Raw genomic sequence first — 23,126 nt, forward strand, 5'->3', positions numbered from 1 at the left:
CGCGGGCCCTATAATAATGGCTCGGGTGTATTAATGGTACCCGGCACGAGCCTGGAGATATTCAAATTTGGGAGGAGAGGCGGGCGAGCCGGGGTAATTGAGACGACGCCGCGGGCTTGTCACCTCACGTCGGGAATGCTCTGACGCCCCTCCCCCCCCCCGCTACACCCCCACCAACCCTCACTGACCACTAGGGGTGTTGACTAAGGCAGGCGTCACAACTTAGAGTTTCAAGTTACTTACAGATATCAAATATGCCCAGAAAGGCTGTTTGGTCAAATGTATGCTTCTCACAGTTCCTGATATTTAAAAGTCTCTTAGCATATCACCCCAGGACTTGGTTTCGAATCCCCGTTCAGACACCTGAGTCTAGCCTCAAATAATGAATCGTATTGGTTTCGGACTACAACATCAGAGAGTTTCATTCTTCCACAAGAATAAAAAAATAATCACCATCATTACATTGAGAGTGCCGATGACCAAATGCTCTAAGACAGAGATTTGAATTTGAACTACAGATGATGCAGGTTCGGATAATGTCTATAACTGTAGCACTTGTTCATCAGGACCATCGACCTTGTACTATATCGACTTGTTCTTTTGTTAATGTTTACTTACATTCAGATTAAGAATTATCTAACCTGTATTGTGTAATGTTAGGAAACACTGTTGATCAACACTACGAACAACAATAATAAGCCTAGGAAGCGATGAAATAAGTGAACAACGTTAAAACTGTAATTAGTTAAACATTTGTCTGTATCATAAGACAGCATGGACGATTAAAAAGTGTTTCATCAAATTTAAAACAATAAATTATTGAGGTAGGGATTTATAAAACGATTTTGGCCCAAATTAGTAGTTTTAAATCGAATTGTGAAATAGTAGTTGCAACTCGAAAAGCAATATTAAATATTGGCAAAAGGACTAACGATGATTTTAAAAATTGAATAAATGCACTAGTAATAATAAGGAATACGCTGAAAAGGAGAGAGCAAAGAATTCGGCGTGTGGCAGGCCCGGATCGATGTGTGGAGAGGACATCGTCAACGTATAATTTGGGGCCCGTAGCCGCCGGGCTACAGACTGATTTGTGGCTTTGGTGCGCTCTAACTGCGCATGCGTGGTCCACTACGCAGGCGCACCGCGCCACTTCGAGATAACTGCAACAATTTATGGCTTCATTCCAACAGTACAAATTAATTATTAGTGGCTAGGTCAGCTTTTGTAGATAACCCTGGCGTGACATTGTATTACAGTCGTGGGAATCGAATGTAACCGCATCGCTATGTTTCAAATGGCTTACGGAAACTTGTAAAATTTAAATAAAACTAGTAAGATGTACAAAAATTTAACCATACAAAAATCAAATTATTCATAATTCTGATCTAAACTTCATATATTCTAATTATAACACTGTTTAGGTATTTATAAATTGTATTATACATATATGTACAGCGCAATTCCCTATTTTTACTCTATTATAAGTTTAAAAAACGGATTTATTTAAGCATAAACAGTACTTTTTTTATTTAAGCCTTAAATTAGACCTGAACTTTTATAAAGTCACTAGCAAATTCTAAATAGGCCGAAAATTTTTTGGCTATTCATATTAGTATTCAATTCAATGCAAAATCCCTGTAATAGTTATATACAAAAAACATGAAATACTACAATACATATTGCTATAGTTCTAGTTAAGTATTGTCTTAACCAGTTATATACATTTAAATGATAAATTCGTGCATAAATGATTACAACAGATTGTTTATGGAGAATTACACAAGAATGTCGTTTTATTTTACACTTATTACAGTTTATTTTAAATGTTAAAAGAACCTTGCGTTCTTTAAAAAGCTTTTGTAACTTAATATTTGTCAATAAGCTATAATTTTTTTTGTATTTTTGTGGTCCAGAATTTTAGGAAGTAACTTACTATACCATTTAGACCCCCATATGTGGGGATTTCTTGCAGTAGTAATGAACACGATGATCTGCCAAGTACAGTTCATCCTTATTTCTTGTTGGAATTTTGAAATTTCCAAATCTTACCTTTACATTAATAATTAAATTATATATATATATTATATATATATATATATATATATATATATATATATATATATATATATATATATACATACGCTGTAGGTACATGGTCGTAGTTCAAAAGATGGTAAAGTGTTTCTTAATAGAGTCGACATAACCCAGACTGAGTGGTTCGAGTATTATATAATATTAATTTGTTTCGTCGAATTAAAACTTTAATTTTCCTCCGTAATTTCAATTTCGGCCGTGCAAGGAAATTGAATAACCTTTCGTCCGTTTCTAGATGAAAGATTTCCATCCTTACAATGTTTCACCACTGCAGAATTGAACGGCACATAAAAATGCGTAACTGTTGTAACGCTGGAGTACCTGTCAGTTTATCAAGAAATTGTGCAATTTACATAAAATTTGAGAGGAGTGAGCCATGTCACTTTCTAGCAATTTCTCGTGATGGACGCCGCGCCGCGCCCGAATGGCCGAAGCCACCCGCGATCCGGACCTCGTAGCCACCCATGCCGAGGAAAACCTGCTCGGCCACCTCGAGCCCAACAACCCGCGAGGGTGCTTGGCTCAGATATCGATAATGGTTGCTAACCTACTGGGTTTTCAGAACACAACAAACTTGTGGGGACGATGTGGAGGCAATTTTTAGTAGCCAACACAGTGTAATCTGTTTCTGAACACGCGGTTCTAAGAAACTCGTGTACCTATCACAACGTTTTTAATTAACATTCAATTGTCATAGCTTAATCTAAAGAGATCATAATATTTTCAAGGATTCACCTATAGCGGCTTAAAAGTGAGTAAAGAATTAGCTACTGAAGGTGATGTATCTTTGTGTAGTTTGAAACTTAAATACAGTATCGGGTTTTTTCTAAGTTTTCAAAATTCTAGCTTCTTAATTCTACGAGATGCTGCTTCTTTGCCGATGGGTTCATTATTATTTTGAATACCAAAACTATTTGTTTTAATGCATAAATAAAACAGTTTATTGGATTATAAATCTAGCCAACAGCAGCAACGTTAATTTTTTTCTTTGCGTGTTAATGATACGCATTGTTATACCAACAATTTTGTGCTTCTAATCAAATGCAAAAGCATGTACTCTGTTTTAATAACTATCAAATAAACTAATTAAATAGTCTTCGACAGAAAAAAGTTATATATCTAATGTTTACTGATTTCATCGAACTCGGATTTATTAAACGGAAGTATTGTTACACAATGGAGAACGTGCTTTCAGTATAGGATCTGGGGTCAGTGAGAGTGTGCTTGAGTGAATGTGTGCATAAGTTTGGATGCATGTGTGAATGAATTACTATTTACAAAATGATTTACTCGCATTTTTGCAATGCTACGTAAAATTGTAAAAATGCAATAAAATATTACCTATATGATTTGATTTGAGTATTTAATTTACGGTACTTTGGTAATATCTGGAGGTTACTCTGGCCCTATCTAATCTGTTCAGAATGGCGGCGAGAAGACGTGTTTATGAGACTGGAATCAATATAATCATCGTGAGACCACGCTAAGCACGTTAACCTGCAGCCGCGGGCAGAAATGGTCAAAGCGCATGTCAGCGCGCGCTTGGTAAATACTTGAAGCCACTGGCCTCAAGCGCGTGCTCCAGTGGTCCAGTGCTTCTGGAGTCGCAGACTCGTGTGTGACAGGCAGCGGCAGCAGATTGGCGGCGAGAAGACGTGTTTATGAGACTGGAATCAATATAATCATCGTGAGACCACGCTAAGCACGTTAACCTGCAGCCGCGGGCAGAAATGGTCAAAGCGCATGTCAGCGCGCGCTTAGTAAATACCTCAAGCCACTGGCCCCAGGCGCGTGCACTCTTCTCCGCTGCGAGGTGACCCGTTTCTTGGACCGCAGCAACTTTAATTTTGAAACTCATCACTGCCATTATCCACCCATAATTTGTAGTTGCCTGACCAGATTTTAAAATGAGAATTTAAACGGTACAAGTGGTTATCGATAACCGGTGCTGTACTCGTGCTAATATTTTTGCCAGAGGAGCCAGGTTGGTTATCGGTGGAAGGGGCAGTCAGTGAGAGAGCAATTTATTTGGGGGGGATCGGATTGTTTCTAAAAATTGTCTTGCAAATTTGAGGAATTTAAAGGTTCTTTCTTTTTCTCTACTTTTCCCCAAGCCATAAAGGAAATACATTCCATGTATTGTACTGTAACTTTATTACTTGATGATATCCAGCAGACCTCAGATTCCAGAATAATTTTCGTACAGTTAAAAAGTAACGCTTGAAGCCTTTTAGGTATTTTTCATATTTCAAGATTTAATATGCATAATAATAATTGTAATTGTATTATTTAATGTTGAATTAGAATGAAATTTAAATCTAAAAAATTGGTTAAAAGATCATTTTAAACGTATTCTTTTACGAAGGTCTGCAAAATTGACAATGTAGTGGTGTGCTTTCTTTTTTGCAGGAAATTTCCGGAATTCTCGGGAGATATTTTTCAAAATATGGCCGGGATCGAAAGGGATAAATACTATTTTATGTGTTTATAGCCTATTGTTAATTGCTTCATAGTGAGTAAAGGAAATTGAAAATTATTACTTGAAAAAGATAAAACTTGATTCGAATGAATCCACTTTCTTCCCTGCTAGGAATATCAAATTACGTCCAAAATTCTAAAATGAATTTGACTGCGTTATATTCTCAAATACTAGTAAATAGGTAGGCATACTGTGTTCGCTTTCGCCTCCAACACGTCAACGCTACTGAGTTGCTATGCAGATTACAATTACCAATGTTGGTTTGACGCGTCACATCGCTACCTCGATGTATAAATGTTTAATACACGTTAAAGCAATACACGTTAAAGCCTGGTTGGAGGTTTTGGAATTCTCTCACATAAAAATTACACCTACACATACCTGGCAAAATTGCGAGGGTCTGAATTTATATAATAATAGTTATGAGGTCGCATTAAAACAGTGGCAGTGAGGTCCGCCTGCCAGACTAATGCAGCCTCCTATAATGCGCAAACCTGTGGTTACATGTCGCAAAAAAAACCGCTTGGGAAAACTAATAGTAGGTGTGGAGTTTTACTAAATATAACCTCAAATTATAGGGACTACACAATAATACGTTTTTGAATACAGTTGAATTTCAAGAATACATGTAATAGTGTTAAATTATAGTAAGCTCAATCGTGAACATTAAATTTAAATTTAAATTGCTACTGAAAACAGTTCAGGACTTACAAATTGTTTACATTAATGGAATGCATATTTGTACAAGTTAATAGGCGTAATGCCGCACTCAATTTTAATGCGATTGATAGACTGTACTGTATCAATATTTAAAAGTGGCCTACATTCTTAAGCAAAATAAAAACAAAACTTTTAAATTAGAAATTAAATCAAATTATTCCGCCCCGTCATTAAGGTCGGAAGGACGCGTCGGAGTGCATTTATCGTAATCAATGTACAAAATTAAATTATCCTAGAAATGCATGTCAATTACGCGAGCGAGGCGCGGGGAGGGACACCGAGCTCGGGTAATCGGCCTGGCCAGGGGCGAGAGAACCGGCGGCGAAAAAACGCCGTATATCAAAACGCACAGAGAACTGGTACAGGAGCAAGAGTGAGAGAGAAGAGGAGAGCGCGCCCGCGCCGCCGCGCCGGGTCTCGTATAAAATACAAGACCGGCGTTAGACAAAGAGGGCCCTAACCAGCTGTAAAAAACTGGTAGTGGTGGAGGGGGTGGCGTGCGTCGGTGCCACGCGCCGGGGTCCCCCCACCACCGACCCGGCGGCCCGTGCCACGAGGGGTGGGGGGTACAAGAGCGTAGCCCCTACTGCGAGCGCTGAAACTCAGAACCTACCGAGCAGTCGAGCAGAGAGGTCGTGTCGCGAGTGTGTGTGATGACGTCGATAGTGAAGCCCCTGAACCTGATGAGTCTGCAGCACGGGATGGTGAGGGTACCCGTGAGTAACGCGCAGGCGGTCATCGTGTCCTCCCCCCAGCAGGTCAAATCGGAGCCCGGGCTCACCAGGATTCTTGTGGAGGAGCGAGGGTCCGTCCTGGTCGACAACACCGGCAACAACAACGACCTGGCGAGGTGTAAGAGGAGGATAAACTTCGCCTATCAGGGGATCCAGGGACACCAGCCCGCCTCCGTGGCCCGCAGGAACGCTCGAGAGAGGAACCGGGTGAAGCAAGTAAACAACGGCTTCGCGACCCTGCGCTCCCACATCCCCCTGAGTGTGGCTACCGCACTGTCTTCCTCGGCGGGAAGCAGGGGCGCCAGCAAGAAGTTGAGCAAGGTCGAGACCCTCCGGATGGCCGTAGAGTACATCAGATCGCTACAGGAACTCTTGGATGAGTCCGGTTCGTCCTCTCAGGGCGAGAATTCGTACTACGCGTCGACGGAGAACCAAAGGCCTCCGGAGTCCTCCCTCTCACCCCCGTGTTCAGAAGCGTCCTCGTCACCCCCGCCCTCCTCATACGCGTCGGAAGGCTCGTACGTGGCACCTCCTTCGCTCACCTACCAGCAGGAGAACTACGAGCCCATGAGTCCAGAAGACGAGGAACTCCTTGATGTGATATCGTGGTGGCAGCAGAGTCAATGAGCTTATATATAAGGTGAGCAAAGTTGAAATAAACTGTATTTTTGTTGTTAGAGATTGGAAGTGCCAAAGACAGCTATTTGTCTAAGACAGGTCATAAATATTTAAAATATCTCATAAATTCAAAAGCAAAAATCTAAAGTGTTCATTTTGTTACTTATCCGTTTTCTTGTACATCGAATATCTAACAAAATACAATTTAACTAACTTTTCTTCCTCAACGAAACTGTTATTTTGATCATATACAATATTTTAGTCTTGTACTAACAGTTATTTGCATTATAAAGTATATTGTAACACTAAAGTACACACAATTTTTTGGCTTTACTTATTTGCTGGGAACATTAATTAATCTCACCTGATCAAGTAGGACTACAATATATTTTATTCCTACTTGATGTTGTGCTAAAAATATATTATTTCTCAAATAGGCAATTTTGAACCATCTGAAAGGCATTCCATACATTGTAACTAGAAGATCTTTATGGAAATCACAAAGTTTTCAAATATGTCGATACAAAACATTTTCTATGTTCAATATTTATTTTCATTCCGTTATGCATATCCATATGTACATATTTCCAAACGAATTTCTCTGAGGATTTAAGTTCAGCCTCAAACTGGGTAAGCCTTGGAATTATTAAACATTTCAAATCTCCTTGAATTAAACATATATACTGTACTAATCTCACATAGAAGAACCAACTAAAGCTATTCCCGCTTTTAATAACCTGTTTTAATAAGAGAGATATTTTGAGGAAATTTTAGTTGATGTGTAAAGTTTAGATTTCAATTCTATACTTAAGTTGTGCTGGAAAGGAAAGTGCTCACAACCTTATCAGCGCAGTTTACTGTATGACTTTTCTGAACTATATTGTCGAGGATAAAAGCACATGTATATAATAATTTATAAGTTTTGATCACATGAATGACCACCTTTGGAAATGATTTCTTGGAAACCAGTAAAAGTGTTATGATATTCCCTGAAACTTGGTGTTATCCACATCTATTATCAGTCTAATGTTGGAACTTTTGCATTGGATAGGTCAGCTATTTAATTGTGGGGATTCCAAAACAACCAAAAATGTGTAATTTTAGTAAAATGACACTTTCTTCAATGTTGATATATAAATGTCTAAATTGTATGAAGTGTACTTTTTTAATATTTAGTAGAATATTGATATTCATCTGCAGGAATGTCGATCCAAGAAAATTTTATGACATAACCTGTAGTATTGTTTAGTTTGCTTGCTTTTTTACATTATATACTTAAGTAATTGTGTAGGAAAATGAACATACATTCCTAGTAACACTGCAACATAAACATGTAATTAAATAAGTATACTAAAATGACAATAATATGTTAAATAGCTCAGTACATACTACTATCACATGACAGTAATTAATCCATGTTAATTAAAATTGTAATTTTCTACCTTCTTATCAGATTGTTTGTTGGACACAGTTATATTGTTTTTGTCTTTACATTACTCTAAGTGGGAATTAGCTAGCTACCCTTATTGAGTTGTCAGTAACGCCTGTTATTTTCGTATGTATGTAGTAGTATTACGTATAATCCCTTTTCTCAAGATTGACCATGGATACAAACAACTCGCAGTACACCAAGTTCCCTAAGTGAAGCCAGCCGCTGCCCGCTAGTACTGGCACAGCGCCAGACGTTGGCTTAGGTCAAGGATAATAATTATGGGGATTCCGAGGCAGTCGGCGATCGCGCGTGCCACCGCCCGACCGTCTACCTGCCACTAATCTATCTACTTTTTATGCGAATCCCACTTTTTCATTCGATTCCCGATAAGAGATCCCCGCTCGTTCATCATGTATTCTATGTACGCGGTTTTTGCTCTAGGTGCCCGGGGTAGGCTACGTTAGCTCCGAGCGAAAACCTTTTCATCCTGCGGCCCGAGGAGCTTTCGCCCATCACCATCACAATGAGCCTCACCTTTTTTGTGGCCGCCCCGCGGCCGGGTCGACAAAGGGATGATTTTATTTGAACATCCCGGATTCCAGGGATGTTGATTTTCTCCGCGAACTCTAAGCGAGGTAGTTTTTACTAGCATACATCATGCTAAACCTATACACGGCTTTTTTATCTAAATGTATTGTATGTATTGTATTTTTTGCTTTAACGGTTTCCCGTTTTTTTTTATAAACTCTTACTTGTCATTAACCCCTGTACTGTATATCCGTTAGTACGTATATAAACATTACACGTCCGTTATTAATATGTACGGAAACCTTTACAAGTAGTGTATTACGGATTTTTAAGTTTGAAATCCAATCACTAGCTATTCATGAATCTTTAACACAATTATACAATAAATCTTAATTCTGTATGTACGTATACGTAAATATTGTTTAAAACGTTTACTGAGTAAATTCGATGCCGATTATGTTCCGGCAAATAATAATAATTACTATTTCTTTTAATCTATTTTGTTTTTAACACTTTTACGTTTTGACATTTTCTCATTTCAAACCGTAACCTTTGTACTACTGTGTTTGCCACCGTATTATATTGCATTTCATATTACAACAGTTCCATTACGTCAGAGGAAAAAAATTGAATTTTGGTTTAAAAAATGCCCATGTATTAAAATAAAAATGCATAAAATAAAATCAGAATTAAATTAATATTTTTGAAAGTAAATACACGTAAAATTCGTGTTGAGAATCTTATTGTTATTTTTTTTCTGTGAAAAATTGCAATTTTACAAATATTTATTATTTTTAATGCATTTTATTAATTTATTTTCTATTTTAATTTGGCGGGATTTGGTTTGAAACTTGTACGCCAAACTAGCTAGCGGCGCTACGCGGAGCGGCGGGGCAGGCATCGATGTCTGCAGCGAGCGCTGAACCGGTTTTAATGAAATAATCATCTTTATCTGGGTTCAGGTGGAGTAGAGTGAAGAGTAGTAGAGTGACTAGTCTCGAGTAGCAGGCCCGTTACCGCGAGTAGTGCAGGTTATGTAACTTGTTCGGTGTCCACAGTAATGAATGAACCTTTGTTGTTCTACTCAATGACAACTGATCGATTGTTAGCGACTTTAAGTCTGAACGTCTCCTGCACGTTCCGGGCGTGTTTAGTAACAGTGCTTAGTCGTATTACGTACCGTGCGATACTACAGGAAATAATAGACTAAATGTAAGAAATCCCTTGATTATTTGTATTTACTAATTTTTTAACAATGAAAGCGAAAATGTGTAGTATTTTTATCATAGCTAGAAATCTGTACTAAGTGATATTAATTTCCATACATACCTCTAGATAAAAATCTGTAACGAGCAGGTCGTGTAAATGGATTTTAATGTTACACATCTGGTCTCCAACTACTCCGTAAATCTTTACCACAACAGATCATAATTCAAAACACACGTATTCATTTCACGTATTAAAATATGGACTGTTTCAATGAGTTCCGAAATACTGTATAGCATTTAGGTATTCAAAAAATAACTACGTATAGGTTTGAAATAAAACAAATAAAATTTAATTTAATACGGTTCAAAGTTTGGACATTGCATTTACAAAACCATTCCTTAAAAGTTATTTGTATTGGAGCATTCCTCCATTGTCTTAAAGAACATCAAATCTTTATCAATTACGTGGTATTACACGAAAATTTATATGAGCCATTAGACCTGTACCTATATTTGATGTTTAAGAGATGTTATATATAACTCATCGGTACTACGTTAAGCTCTCAAGGACAATAACACAAAACATAGTAGTTAACAGAGTGCCTCCCACCTGGGGCGCTATGATAGCATGCTTTGTATTCAAATAAGGGAGTGCTCTACATCACATTTTATGAGGCCTTCCTCTGGTGAGCATGCTATAGCGCGTTGTACCCGGCAGGTAAGACGTTGCCACTTCCGTCTGCCGCCTGACCGACCGGAAGTCGAGACAAGGCCATCTTTGTCCTTAATCAGACTTATCAGCCGCGACTAGGCGGTGCGCTGCGCACCACATTACCTCTTCCCCGTAACCCGTAACCGTCGTGCCCGGCGGTATGCGGGCAGGCGGGCTCTTGTGCTGGGCAGACTTCGCGGTAGTCACAAGTGCTGGAGTCAGCATACCCAGTAAGTACTCCTTTAGTGGAGTTTAAAAGAATTGGAGAAGAAGACTAAACTTTTTCTTACGGTAAAATTTTCATAGAACCTGTAAAATTTCTGAAGTTACCGCTTCGTTTTTGTGTAATTATCGACCAATCACCAAAATTTATTTCATTGAATTCCAAAAAAAAACTAAAAAAAATCGCCATCTACTTAAAACTAAACTTCAGCATTCCGTCTTTAAAGACCCTTTGAAATCCTCTAATCTTACAGTTAACCCACCTTTCACGCGGATACGGTACGGGCTCACCCTACTGTCGTACATAAACTCTGATTCAACTCCGAAAAGACAATATTTAGCGACATCACTCTTCCTTATTCTTCAGCCTCCATCCCTTCGCACCCCTCTATTGTGCGCAGTTGATTAAAATTTGTAACCATTCCAGGTCTGGACTAAGCCAGGTAGCGCGGAATCAGAAAGTTCCCTCGGGCACCGTTGGGCTTTGTGCTGTAAGACGTATTGTGCGCACAATAGCTCTACGTCTTCCGTCCCTCCTTGTACTACGTCTTTGTGGTGCACTGGGAACCCCTCTGGCGTGCCCACGGGCAGCACCCACGGCCTCTAGATTCGGTTGCTTAGCAACAGCACCCTGTCTAGGCTTTCCTAGAGTTTTGGCCAAACTAACGGTTTTGTTAGTCAAAAATTTCAATCAACCGACAACTTCATGGAATTAAACGGGTAGCTATTGCACTAATTCCGTGTCATCCTGTTCAGCCCTATCCCCGGTTACTTACTAACTTTAACGCATACACATGCACAGAGAAGGATAAGCAATAAATATGATCCAACAGATCCTTCTTAGTGTGTCGTTCTTTGCCTGTTTGTGTGAGAACTCTATTGATTTTGCCTTTTGGCGTTCTCACGGGTCTTACGATACTCCGTTGCATCCGTTTGTTTATATTCTATCTGTATCGTTGTTTAATATTTTGTTTTGTTTCACTCGTGTCTTATTGTAAACTTCCCAAATCTATAATTCCCAACGGTTTAGTTTACTGTTTTCTACTTTTGAAAAAGAAATTTGAACAACGTGTTTGTACGTGTCTAGGAGACACATGAAATACCTATTTCAAACAGCTTTTCTTCCTACAAACCTGCACTGCCAGTTTATCCGAGGCTATTCACCAACGACGATCCTAGCCAAATAAAAACGGCCGTTAAATGTCCTGAACTAGTTTTTCTCTTCTATAAATCTAGGCACACTATAGTAGATAAACCCCCTTCCCCCGTCCCTCCAAATCATCCCCAGCCAGGTCAGACCGTCTTCCGCTCGGCCTCGCGGGGTGAATTCGTTTAGCGACTGGTTATAATGAAAATAGAGCAGCGCATTAGTCCGTTGCGTGAATTAAATAGATCGGACTAGTTTGGAATGAGATTATAATTTTATGCGGATTAATTTTAATACTCTGCGTAGGCTTGCCTATTTCCATCATAGTAAAATCGAGTCGCATCTAGGGCACTTCCATTGTGGTTGGGCCAGGTCATGGTCTCCTGGCAGTTAAAATCTGTTACACTTATTAATATTCAATTTGGACTAGTAAAAAAATTTGATATCAATAATACTAATCAATTGTGTATGTAGAGAGTTGTCTATCTTTTGTCATGCCATATCGCGGTCGATTCATCGAGAGTTGAGAGTGATACGACATCCACCACTGCTTGACGTCATAGGCCTCAACTGCTTGTACCTTCTTTATATTGTTAGTAAACGTTTCATCACTGATACGGCCGGTAGTTCGTTTGTAACAATCCTTTGATTAACAACACCCGATGAAATTGTTATAGTCTGGGAGAAATTAGATCATAACAGTTTTGAAAGATAATTTAACTTTGGTATGAGCGAAGGGATAAAATATAAAATATATAGTTTAAGAATTAATAAATTTTATCGTTATTGCATTCATGAGTTAATGTACCACTCCGTTAATTTCGGTACACAATACAATGGAAATAAGTTATGCCGCCACGCACACCTGAAAACTTTTTAAATATGAAGCACTAACCGCACTAATTATTACCAAGTTATGTTTCCCCCCTCAACTACTCCTCTTCCTCTGTTTTGTACTTCATCGCAGTTGCAATCAATCTAGTTTTCCCCCGCTTGTTGTAAATAAATATTCAAGTGTAAGACGATATTGCCGCGAGAGTGCGCGGTGGCGGTGAGAGCGTAGCGAGTGAGCCGAGGTGTCCTCCCCTCGCCCAGCCCGCCACTTCCCTAGCGGAAGCGGTACAGTCCCCTGCAAAAGTGGAAGGTACTGCACTAATACAACATATATCCCTCACTTCTGCAAATACTCCGATTATCATTTAACCGAATCTTCATCCGCCCGAAAGTTTTTCCAGAATTTTTTTTGTTCCATATCAACAATAATAACGAAGAATTAATAATAATGTAGGCTACATCAGAACTGTTATGAATCCACTTGCCCAAATCCCAGGGTATATAGAAATTTACTTCCGGAACAATTCGAATCATACTAACTAAAAAACAACAGGCATTATTAGAAACAGCCTCCCTCTACCAGAAACAAGTAATAAATTGAACTATTCATTTGGGGAGTCCAAATCGATTATTTGTATTTACATTTTCCCAGCTGATTGTACAATTTCACTCGTAAATTCATTCATTCAATCCTACAAATAGCCATTGAGTTGAATATTCAATTATTCTACGTCTGCTCACATAAACCCACCGTTTATTGACACTAACGGGCATCGGCGTTATTTAATTCAATCTACCAAATAGGTCGTAAAAAAGAGGCATTGCGCCCTAATGAAAAGAGACCCCTTACTTAGTTTTCATATTATTCATGGGCAACTCTATGTAAATGGAGAGGCGCCCGGAAATTCGTGGCTAATATTATTTAAAGTAATCTAAAGCAGATTTGGCCGGAGGCTAAGTTTTTTGTCTCAGATGGGTTTAATTGTAGGTGCTGTTTGGGAGGCGTTGAATGGTCTGGCGTAGTTTAGTTGTCTTTGTCCGCGGGCTAGGAAGCTGATGATCTCATGGCGATGGACGTCCGACCCCGACCCCCGACGCACAATTGCCCCCCACTAACGCGAGGTCAACTCTTCATTGTCATTCCCATTCGGTTTCCCTACGTTCATTGTTTCAACCTTTTGTTACTCTTTGTCTTTGTACTGTGTGTCAGTTTTGTTTGTTTACGTTTATAGGGCTCTCTTGTCTTGTTTAGAAATGTTTACTTTGGAAAGGTGTGGATTTTTCCACCAAACTAATCATGCGTTTCTTTTTTCTGTTACAGATCTGTTGTACATTTTCCTGATCTCAGAAGCGTCAGCCCATCGCCAGTTCTAGGATCTCATAAAGGTAGGTTACTCAATCAAAGTATAAATCTACTTAGGCTTTATATATTAAATTTGAATCTTAGAAGATAAAGTTCCATTGAAATCTACGGGATTACGAAATCTAAATGTAATCATAATTTATGTAATGGAATCCATGAAGAAACTAATTTCAATTTGCTGTTTTGCGGAAGTAAACATATTGAATTTTAAATTAAAAGTACTGAAACAAATAATAATTACCGAATCCCACCTTAAGGTCGAGTCAATAACATATTTTAATTCATAATAATACAATTTACTGTATTATTATAAATATTTTCCTCTAGACATACCGTGACTGGTCACTTCTATTTTGATTCCAACAATGTTTTTGTTGGGTTCCGTGTAGCCTAGCCTAGCTAGTTGTTAGTTATTATAGTGAGTCTGAGTAAATCCAGTGATTTGGGACGATCATCTCACCCAGACAACCTCTTACCCTAGCCACCATATGTTGTACCTCTTCCTCCACCACATGTCTTTCCCTCCGCCAGACTTCCGCCTTCTAATGCACTTCTCATGTGATCACTCATCAGTTCTTCTTCTTCTTCACAGGTGTTGTTCCGCCCCTGCGACTGCGTCTCCGAACACTCCCGAACGAAGCCGACTCTCTCCGAGCAACATTTCATTGTTTTGCGCATAAGCAATACTTCGATATTAGAAGCTCTGCGATATTACACTGACTTTGGACTGTTACAGTTTTTGTTTCTCTATGAAATCTTTCTAATGTTGCTTATTATGCATTTATATTGTTTATTTTTATACGAGTTGTGGAGATTTTATGAGCACAGTGTCAATATCGTAGTGATATATTAGTTTAGAGTAGTGCCTTTGTCTGTATTTTTATAACATACAACACGTTTTTGTAAATTTTTAAAGTATTCCAATGGTTTTTAATGTTGTAAGTATGTGATACTAAAATTATCTATTGCCCAACAAATGTTATATGTAAGTGTTGATTTAATTTTATAACTAATATCATGCATTTCCAGCAATCTAAGTACAAATTATTATTAGATCGGTTTTATAAATTTTAAGTCGTAAATTTTAAGGTGAATGCTTTCCTGGCTTGTTTTGCTTGCATAAATAGTTCTTCTATATACTGTATATCTTAGAATATTTTCTTTCTTTTAGGACATAAAATTCAAAAAAGGGAAATTTCTTTTCAACTGTAATATCAAGCGTTTAAGGCATTTACCTTTCTTTTCTAATATGATAAAATCATTCCATGTTACAATCTGTTTACACTGTATAATTCTAAATGACTTGTTCCTGTTGTATGTTATGGTATTGAATTTGTAAATCACAATTTTAAATAGTTTCATATATTCTTGGATACGATTACAAAGCCAGTTCTTAAGATTCTGTGATCTCATGAAAGGTAATTATCATACATTAGATTCAATGATAAATTCCTTTATATCATGTTTCCGTTTTTAAGATAATCTTATGGTTCTATATTTTTATCATCGTAGTATAAATATAATTATTTTAACTGTTGGAATTAATTTCAAACCAAATATTTTAAAGCAGGCTCGCGTTTTAATGATCTATAAAGAGCTTTGGATTCTGTAATGAAATGATGTTAAGTGTACTTACTAATCTAATGAATCTATCATATTTGTTGATAGAAGTTGATTTTGTGATTTCAAAAAGTACTTCCACTTTGTAAATCATTCCATGTGATAGGCTAAGCTCAAAATTTGCTCAAAATTCTTTCACTAGGGGATCCTTATTTGATGAGTCTGTATATAAACTTGTCCTTTTGTACATTGCATATTTTGTAGTTATTTATTACGTTTATATTTATGTAACAGTTAGTACTTTGTTTATTGTAAATACAGAGTTCGAAGTTTATTTATGTACGAAAGACGAGAAGATGAAGTGTCCTTCAACTGTTGTTGTCCATAGCTTTAGTGTATTTTGAGTCACAACCGAATAATTCTTCAACATCTAATTATTAGATTGTGTTGGTTACAGGAGATCTTTTCCGATGCCATACCACCATAGGTTTATGGTTACCACTGAAAATACCATAGCGACTAATCGATTAAAAGGGAATTCCTCTGGTTCCTTCAGATTAACAGTGTAATTTATTTAGTTTTTTGAACTCTGAAATACTTTATAAGTCTTTTTTTACAATATGAATATGCCAACCGAAATGTAAATACTGTTATCTTTTTAAACTTTTGAAATGACATATAAGATCACAATTCCTACATGTCATTTTAAGACTGCAGAAAGATAAAAAAATTATTTGAGTTGCAATTGGTGAACACTGTTTTCAATATTACCTACAGTTGAATAAGATATAAAAAACAAACAAATCAATTCTAACTGTATTTAGAAAAATAAAATAAAACTGGTCCAATCTGTGGCCCCAGAGGAACTCCCTTTGAATAACTATTGTAACCTTCCTCAGGGCTATCTCCACCTTGTAACCAGTGTTGTACAAATCTCAGCCTGTACTGTACTATTGTACTGTACCGTACTGTACTATAATGTACTGTAATGTTAAGAATCTAGTCAACAATATGTAAATATACTGTAGTGAGCTGCAGCGCCTTTGTGCCTTATGTTAAATAATGCTCATACACTTTTTTATATGTTATTGTATTCATTAAACATGTTACAAAACATATTTGCTTTTGTTGGTGTTTCTAACCCCTCTCACATAGACGTTAAGAAAAAAGGATATATAACTCAGATCTTCATTACTAGTTCTAAAACAGTGGTATTAAATTATGAGGCATTCCTTGAAACTTGACTAGACACAACTATAACTGGCAGTGTAATTTTGTAATTTATTTTATTTTTATAATAAGTTTTGGCCTCTAACGAATTTAAATACATAAAATTCATTGTAAAATCGTTGGAAATTTCATTAGAAATTATTTGAAGGTTCCAATAATTTGGTTTAATCCAGATGATTGATGTGCATTTGAGCATAAAAGTTCTTCATTTAAAACTGTTTAGCTCAAAAGCTAACAAATTAAATATCTTCAGAAGAGGGTGCAAAATTTTGATTAAATTTAAACCCACTAAAAGTCAGTGTAGTCAATAATGTTATTGAGGTCAAATTGAAATGCATAGAAAAAGATTAATTGTGTGTCTCTTTGACTCCAAAACATAATCAAGTTGCATTTTAAATGTTCAATTAAATTTACATTTGCCACAACGACATTTTGGTAATACCTTTTTGAAGTGTAGCTTTTCTCAGAATTTGAACAATATATGTATATATTTAGTATTCATTTCCAATAATACCTAAAACCTGTTCAACCCATAGGAAACCTGGAATAAAATTCGTTGTATACTTTTCATGGACATAGGAAAACTGGAAAGAATAGAGTGGGAATAATCAAGTACCTTAGTACTATTTTATTTATATGAGCATAATTTAAATGTAAATATGCCATATTTCAAATACAGACATTTTGTAGTTTATTTGTTTATGTTCAGTGTTGCCGAAGATTGTTGAGACTTTGTACTCATACCATCATAAAAAGACTGGAATAATGGATTATAGGACGTGAAAGGCAGTTTAGTATTGTCAATAATCAGTGATTGACCATATTTGGTCTAAATCAGATATTCATTACCATGACCTTTTTAAGACATTAACTTGGACTTTTTCCTTATGGTTTAAATTTGAAGGAACGTTTCCTCGTAGTGGACCCGTAGTATAAATTATTATCATTATAACGAAAACACTGGCCGCAGGTAGGTCCTAAGTGTGACTTCGGACCCAGACAGATGCGGGTGTTACATCACACGTCTGGAGATGGAGACTCCAGCCTGGAGGTCTCGGTCAAGGTCGTGTTTAAGGACATGCGGGTAGGCAACGTACAAATTGGTGGTCAAGGTGTAATAGTGGCGCCTGGGTTGTGCTCCTTCAAAGGCTCGTGCCAAAGACAGTGACGTATCCAAGGAGGGTCATTTCCCCCTGGTCTCATAAAATGGGGGGGGGGGCTTAAGAGTAATCGAAGAGAAAAAGTGTTGGATAAAATTCAGCTACGCAATGGCAAACAAACAGAATTGCCAACCGGCTAATTTATCATTAATAAAACTCGCACTTAGTAACTGGTTTTTTTCTGGAGTTGGTCCAAACTTCATAGTTATGAATTCTCCACCCTCTTTGAAAATATTGGCTACGCCACTGCACGTTCCATGGGGAGTCAGGCGAAGATCTAATGCATGCATGTAAATATAATAAAAAAATGCAAATTATATAAAAACACTTAATGTCCTGCCATAGGTATTTTATCCTTCTTAAAATCATGTCGTTATTTGCCCGTTTGTGCGATAACTTTTAGGAAAGAACCTACAGACTTGAAACTTAATACATAAGTTCATCTTGGTTTAATGAAGAGCCCTAATGATTTTAAGGTCAAAGGGTAGTTACATAGCGTGCTACTCCAAGAAACGACATACTAAAAATAGAGAGTTCTATTTTTATAATTCAAGGCGTAACTGTTCTTTTGTAAATCCTTACGAAATGGGTTATTAGCTGTCGTTTTGGGATTTTTAAAATACTGAATGAAAATCTACGTACCGGTTTAAAATACAGATTAGGATTCGTACAAATTTAATTTTACACCATATCTCAAATTAAAGATATTTCAAAAGATTTTTTGATGATAACAACGGATGAGTAGTGGCTGCTTCCTGGGCCGGGAGTACAGTCCGTGTCTTCAGGCGACAGTTGCGACCAAGCGTCATGGTTCCCTAGAGGTATGTGAAGTTGATATATCCAAAATAACTTATAAATCCACATTTTTTATATAGAACGTTAGTTCCTCTTTTCTGTCATGAAAACTTCATTAGTTCAAAGTTTTCAGCTTCTAACTTGAATTTCATTTTTTTTATAGTTGTAGCTAGGCGCGACTGAATAAAATCAGTTGGTTTACAGTTAACCTTAAAGTTATTAAGGTGTCTTAGGCACATGCTCCTTGTGATTTTTCGTAATTCGTGAAAAGTTCTCCGTATTATATCTTTTTCAATCGCTTAAATAGTATAGATTCGCAGGTAATATTAGATCGAGATAGGTAATCTACGGCAGATAACCCCTCAGAAGAATAACATTTTTATAGTTGTTATACTATTTTAACTGTTTCAAAAAAATTTTAAAAACAGACTTTACTGAAATGTTTCTGGCTAATAACGCGCCATAAGTCATAACATTTGAAAGTTTTAAGATTCGAACCCGAGACCTACAGTTTTGGGTCATCTTGTTTGTTAAATTGGATGAAATAGAGTTCCTGTATATAATTTAGGAGGTTGCGTTTTGTTTCTTTATTACAACTCTAAGCATGCTTGTAATATATGTTTAGGACAACTTTGCTCACTCACACTATATTTCGTCCACGTTATACTGTAGAACAGACAAAGCCAAGTCATGCCAAATCATCATTTAATTTATTTTGATTATAATGGTAACTTGATTTTTAATTATTACCATTAACAGACATAGTGATCAGTGTTGCATGAGCAATTACATAATTTGACCTTTAAATTGGTTTGATTTAACTCCCTGCCTACTCCCGTAGGCTGTCCTGACACTATGTGACATCAGTACAAGATTGGACACTACAAAGTTTGGGAGCAAGTATGTAAACTAAGCCCAATCAATTATTGTACACGAATGCTACACAGCAGTATCAAGTCTCCTGGAGTCCGTTAACTCCATATCCTGCGGCCTCCAGGCGACCTTGTACCGGTAGCCAAGGCAGACTTTGCACCTTGCGAGTACCAGGGGCTCCAAAAAAGCTACAAGGCCAAGATAATGCGGGTGGCGGACACCTTGCCGAATTGTCGGACCGGCGGAAAAATGCGCAAGGTCAGTCGTCAGTTCGGCGCAACTTTATAGAGTAAAGTCCGCTCTGGCAAGGATATTTCTCGGAGCCGGTCAGAATGACTTCTTCTTGCCGGATGTACGGTACGTAATATTCTGACCAGGGTTAGCTTAGTGCATGCCACGTAGTGGGTTTGAATGTATACTAAACTAAGAGGTTTAGAACCGGATTAAACCAGTTGCGTATGATCAATGTTCGAGATGCTAACTTTGTTTAAGTACTCTAGAGCTGGTCAGAATGGCTGGTGGCTTCTTCTTGCCGGATGTACGATACGTAATATTCTGACGAGGGTTAGCTTAGTGCATGCCACGTAATGGGTTTGAATGTATACTAAACTAAGAGGTTTATAACCGGATTAAACCAGTTACGTATAGTCAATGTTCGAGATGCTAACTTTGTTTTAGTACTCTGGAGCCTCGTTCAACCGCATTTTATGGAATATAAAAGATTGGGTTAATACAGAATAATGTAAAAAATAGTCATTCTTATGCGAAAGTTTGTAAAGTATATATTACGTCTTTAGTTCCATATTACTACACTATAAATATATTCAGCTGCATGTTTGTCATACATTTTTTATGCATGTGAAAGATGTTTTTGCTTAAAATCAAGTCGGTTAATCGAGAGTTAATTGTATATAGAAGCACGGCGCAAATAATGAAATCTACGAAGAGTACTTGATTAAAAATTTAATTAAAAGTAGTTTATGGCAAAAATACAATATTCTCCCTTGCAAAAAGTTGACCTCTGCAATAAATAATTTCAAAGACCACTAACACCAAACATTAAGATCGTAATTAAATGAACATTAGATTTCTCGTTAATTTTGACTTGAAGGTTATGTGGGCAAATATGTTATAGACATCTGATTGTCTTGTTTTTCCGTCCTTCCAAAAATTGGAAAAGTACTAGACTTCCTTCTTTTTTTGATGTTTTTTCTATATTTAATTTAACCTCGGGATTCGAAATTTGTTTCAAGTAAGATATCGATATTTTATTGTCTCTGATAAGATTCAAAAAGGTTATGTTAGAATACGATAGTAATAAACACTTTTATTCGTGAAGTGTTGTACGAAACATTTAACAGTACCAGTGCAAAGTATAAATAGAATGGATACACTCTGTTTAGTTTTCGATGGATAAAGATGGAGGGATGGAACTCGGGACACCCTTTTTAGGAAATAGAAGTGAACTTTTTGGTCACTGTTACAACTTTGTCCATTCCCCCGGAATAGGGTTGGGGGGGGGGGTTTGGTTCAAAGTTTTAAATGTAAAGACCCATTAAGTGACACTTTATGTGAAAGGTCTTGATAAAAGCAGAAGAATGGTGGAAAAACTAGAGCTTTCTATCTCAACCCAGTACAAAATAGCAGTTAATTAATATTAATTAAGTTAAAAGCATGGATGGATCCTGCTCAACCTTCAATGAACTAAGATAGAAAAATGAAAGTCAGGAAACCCCTTTAGGAAACAAAAACAAACCATTTCCCCAAAATGGGCTCTTTGGGGGCAGTTTAAAAATTTTTAATGTCAAGTAACAGTAGCACTAGTAATTATTACAATTACCTTAAGCAATAAAACGGCCAAAACTTACTAACGTGTGTTTTTTATATCAGATGTTCAAACTTCTGTCCCAGGACAGTTTGACAATGTCCAAGCCTGCTGTAGAAACTTAAAACGGCACACTGTATGATTTACGCTGATTGAATAACTATTCTATCCCCAAAATCATTATTGCACTAGGGTTTTGTTTTATAGACGTTGTTTTTAATGTGGTCCCAAACAAAGTAGTCGAGTGGAAATAGATCTGGCAATCTTGGTGGCCACTCGATACTTCCTTTTTTGCCTACCCAACGATTTGGGAAAATATTCTTTAAATACTCGAGGACATGCAGGCCATAGTGTGGAGGTGCTCCATCCTGCTGGAACCAAACTTCATTACAATCGTTGGTTGCTACTTGGGTAGCTGGATAAACCTGAATTTGTAACATTTCCCAGTATACCTCAGCATTAAGGTTTCAATGAATAAAAAAGGGCCTAACAAACTGATCCCTCACAAGCCAAGCCAAACGCTTAATTTTTCAGGGTGCTAGGTATGTCATCCAATGAGGGTTAACAATAGCTCGATAACGAAACCGATCGACCTATACCTGTCTAGTACCTGGTCACATATAAATAACGTAAACCGCTCACCTTATATTATCGAAACTGACCGACCTTATCTGACTAGTTACTGGGCAACAAGTAAACAACATAAACCGCTCATCTTATATTATCCAAACTAGTCTTACTTTACCTGACTAATTACCGGATCACATATAAACAACATAAACTGCCCACCTTATATTATTAAAACTGGTCGACCTTTACCTGACTAATTACCTGGTCACATATAAACAACATAAACTGCCCACCTTATATTATCGAAAATGGTCGACCTTTACCTGACTAATTACCTGGTCACATATAAACAACATAAACTGCCCACCTTATATTATCGAAAATGATCGACCTTTACCTGACTAATTACCTGGTCACATGTAAACAACATAAACTGCCCACCTTATATTATCGAAAACTGGTCGACCTTTACCTGACTAATTACTTGGTCACACATAAACAACATAAACTGCCCACCTTATATTATCGAAAATGATCGACCTTTACCTGACTAATTACCTGGTCACATATAAACAACATAAACTGCCCACCTTATATTATCGAAAATGATCGACCTTTACCTGACTAATTACCTGGTCACATATAAACAACATAAACTGCCCACCTTATATTATCGAAAATGATCGACCTTTACCTGACTAATTACCTGGTCACATATAAACAACATAAACTGCCCACCTTATATTATCGAAAATGGTCGACCTTTACCTGACTAATTACCTGGTCACATATAAACAACATAAACTGCCCACCTTATATTATCGAAAATGATCGACCTTTACCTGACTAATTACCTGGTCACATATAAACAACATAAACTGCCCACCTTATATTATCGAAAATGGTCGACCTTTACCTGACTAATTACCTGGTCACATATAAACAACATAAACTGCCCACCTTATATTATCGAAAATGAAATGATCGACCTTTACCTGGCGAGTTACCTGGTCCCAAAT

At 37.2% G+C, this 23,126-nt stretch overlaps 1 protein-coding gene across 1 annotated transcript; it reads left to right on the forward strand.

The window, feature by feature from the left end:
• The first annotated feature begins 5,717 nt into the window (after positions 1-5,717).
• Positions 5,718-16,772, forward strand: LOC124362113 (achaete-scute homolog 1a-like). The gene is made up of 3 exons (XM_046816310.1): positions 5,718-6,670; positions 14,053-14,117; positions 14,687-16,772. Exon 1 carries the CDS (start codon positions 5,950-5,952, stop codon positions 6,655-6,657), a length of 708 nt encoding a protein of 235 aa, XP_046672266.1. The 5' UTR covers positions 5,718-5,949; the 3' UTR covers positions 6,658-6,670; positions 14,053-14,117; positions 14,687-16,772.
• Positions 16,773-23,126: the final 6,354 nt, after the last annotated feature.

Source organism: Homalodisca vitripennis, chromosome 5, assembly GCF_021130785.1.
Source record: "Homalodisca vitripennis isolate AUS2020 chromosome 5, UT_GWSS_2.1, whole genome shotgun sequence".
NCBI lineage: Eukaryota > Metazoa > Arthropoda > Insecta > Hemiptera > Cicadellidae > Homalodisca > Homalodisca vitripennis.

Coding starts and splice junctions, on each gene's coding strand:
- LOC124362113 (XM_046816310.1), top strand. CDS start 5,950: ATGACGTCGATAGTGAAGCCCCTGAACCTGATGAGTCTGCAGCACGGG.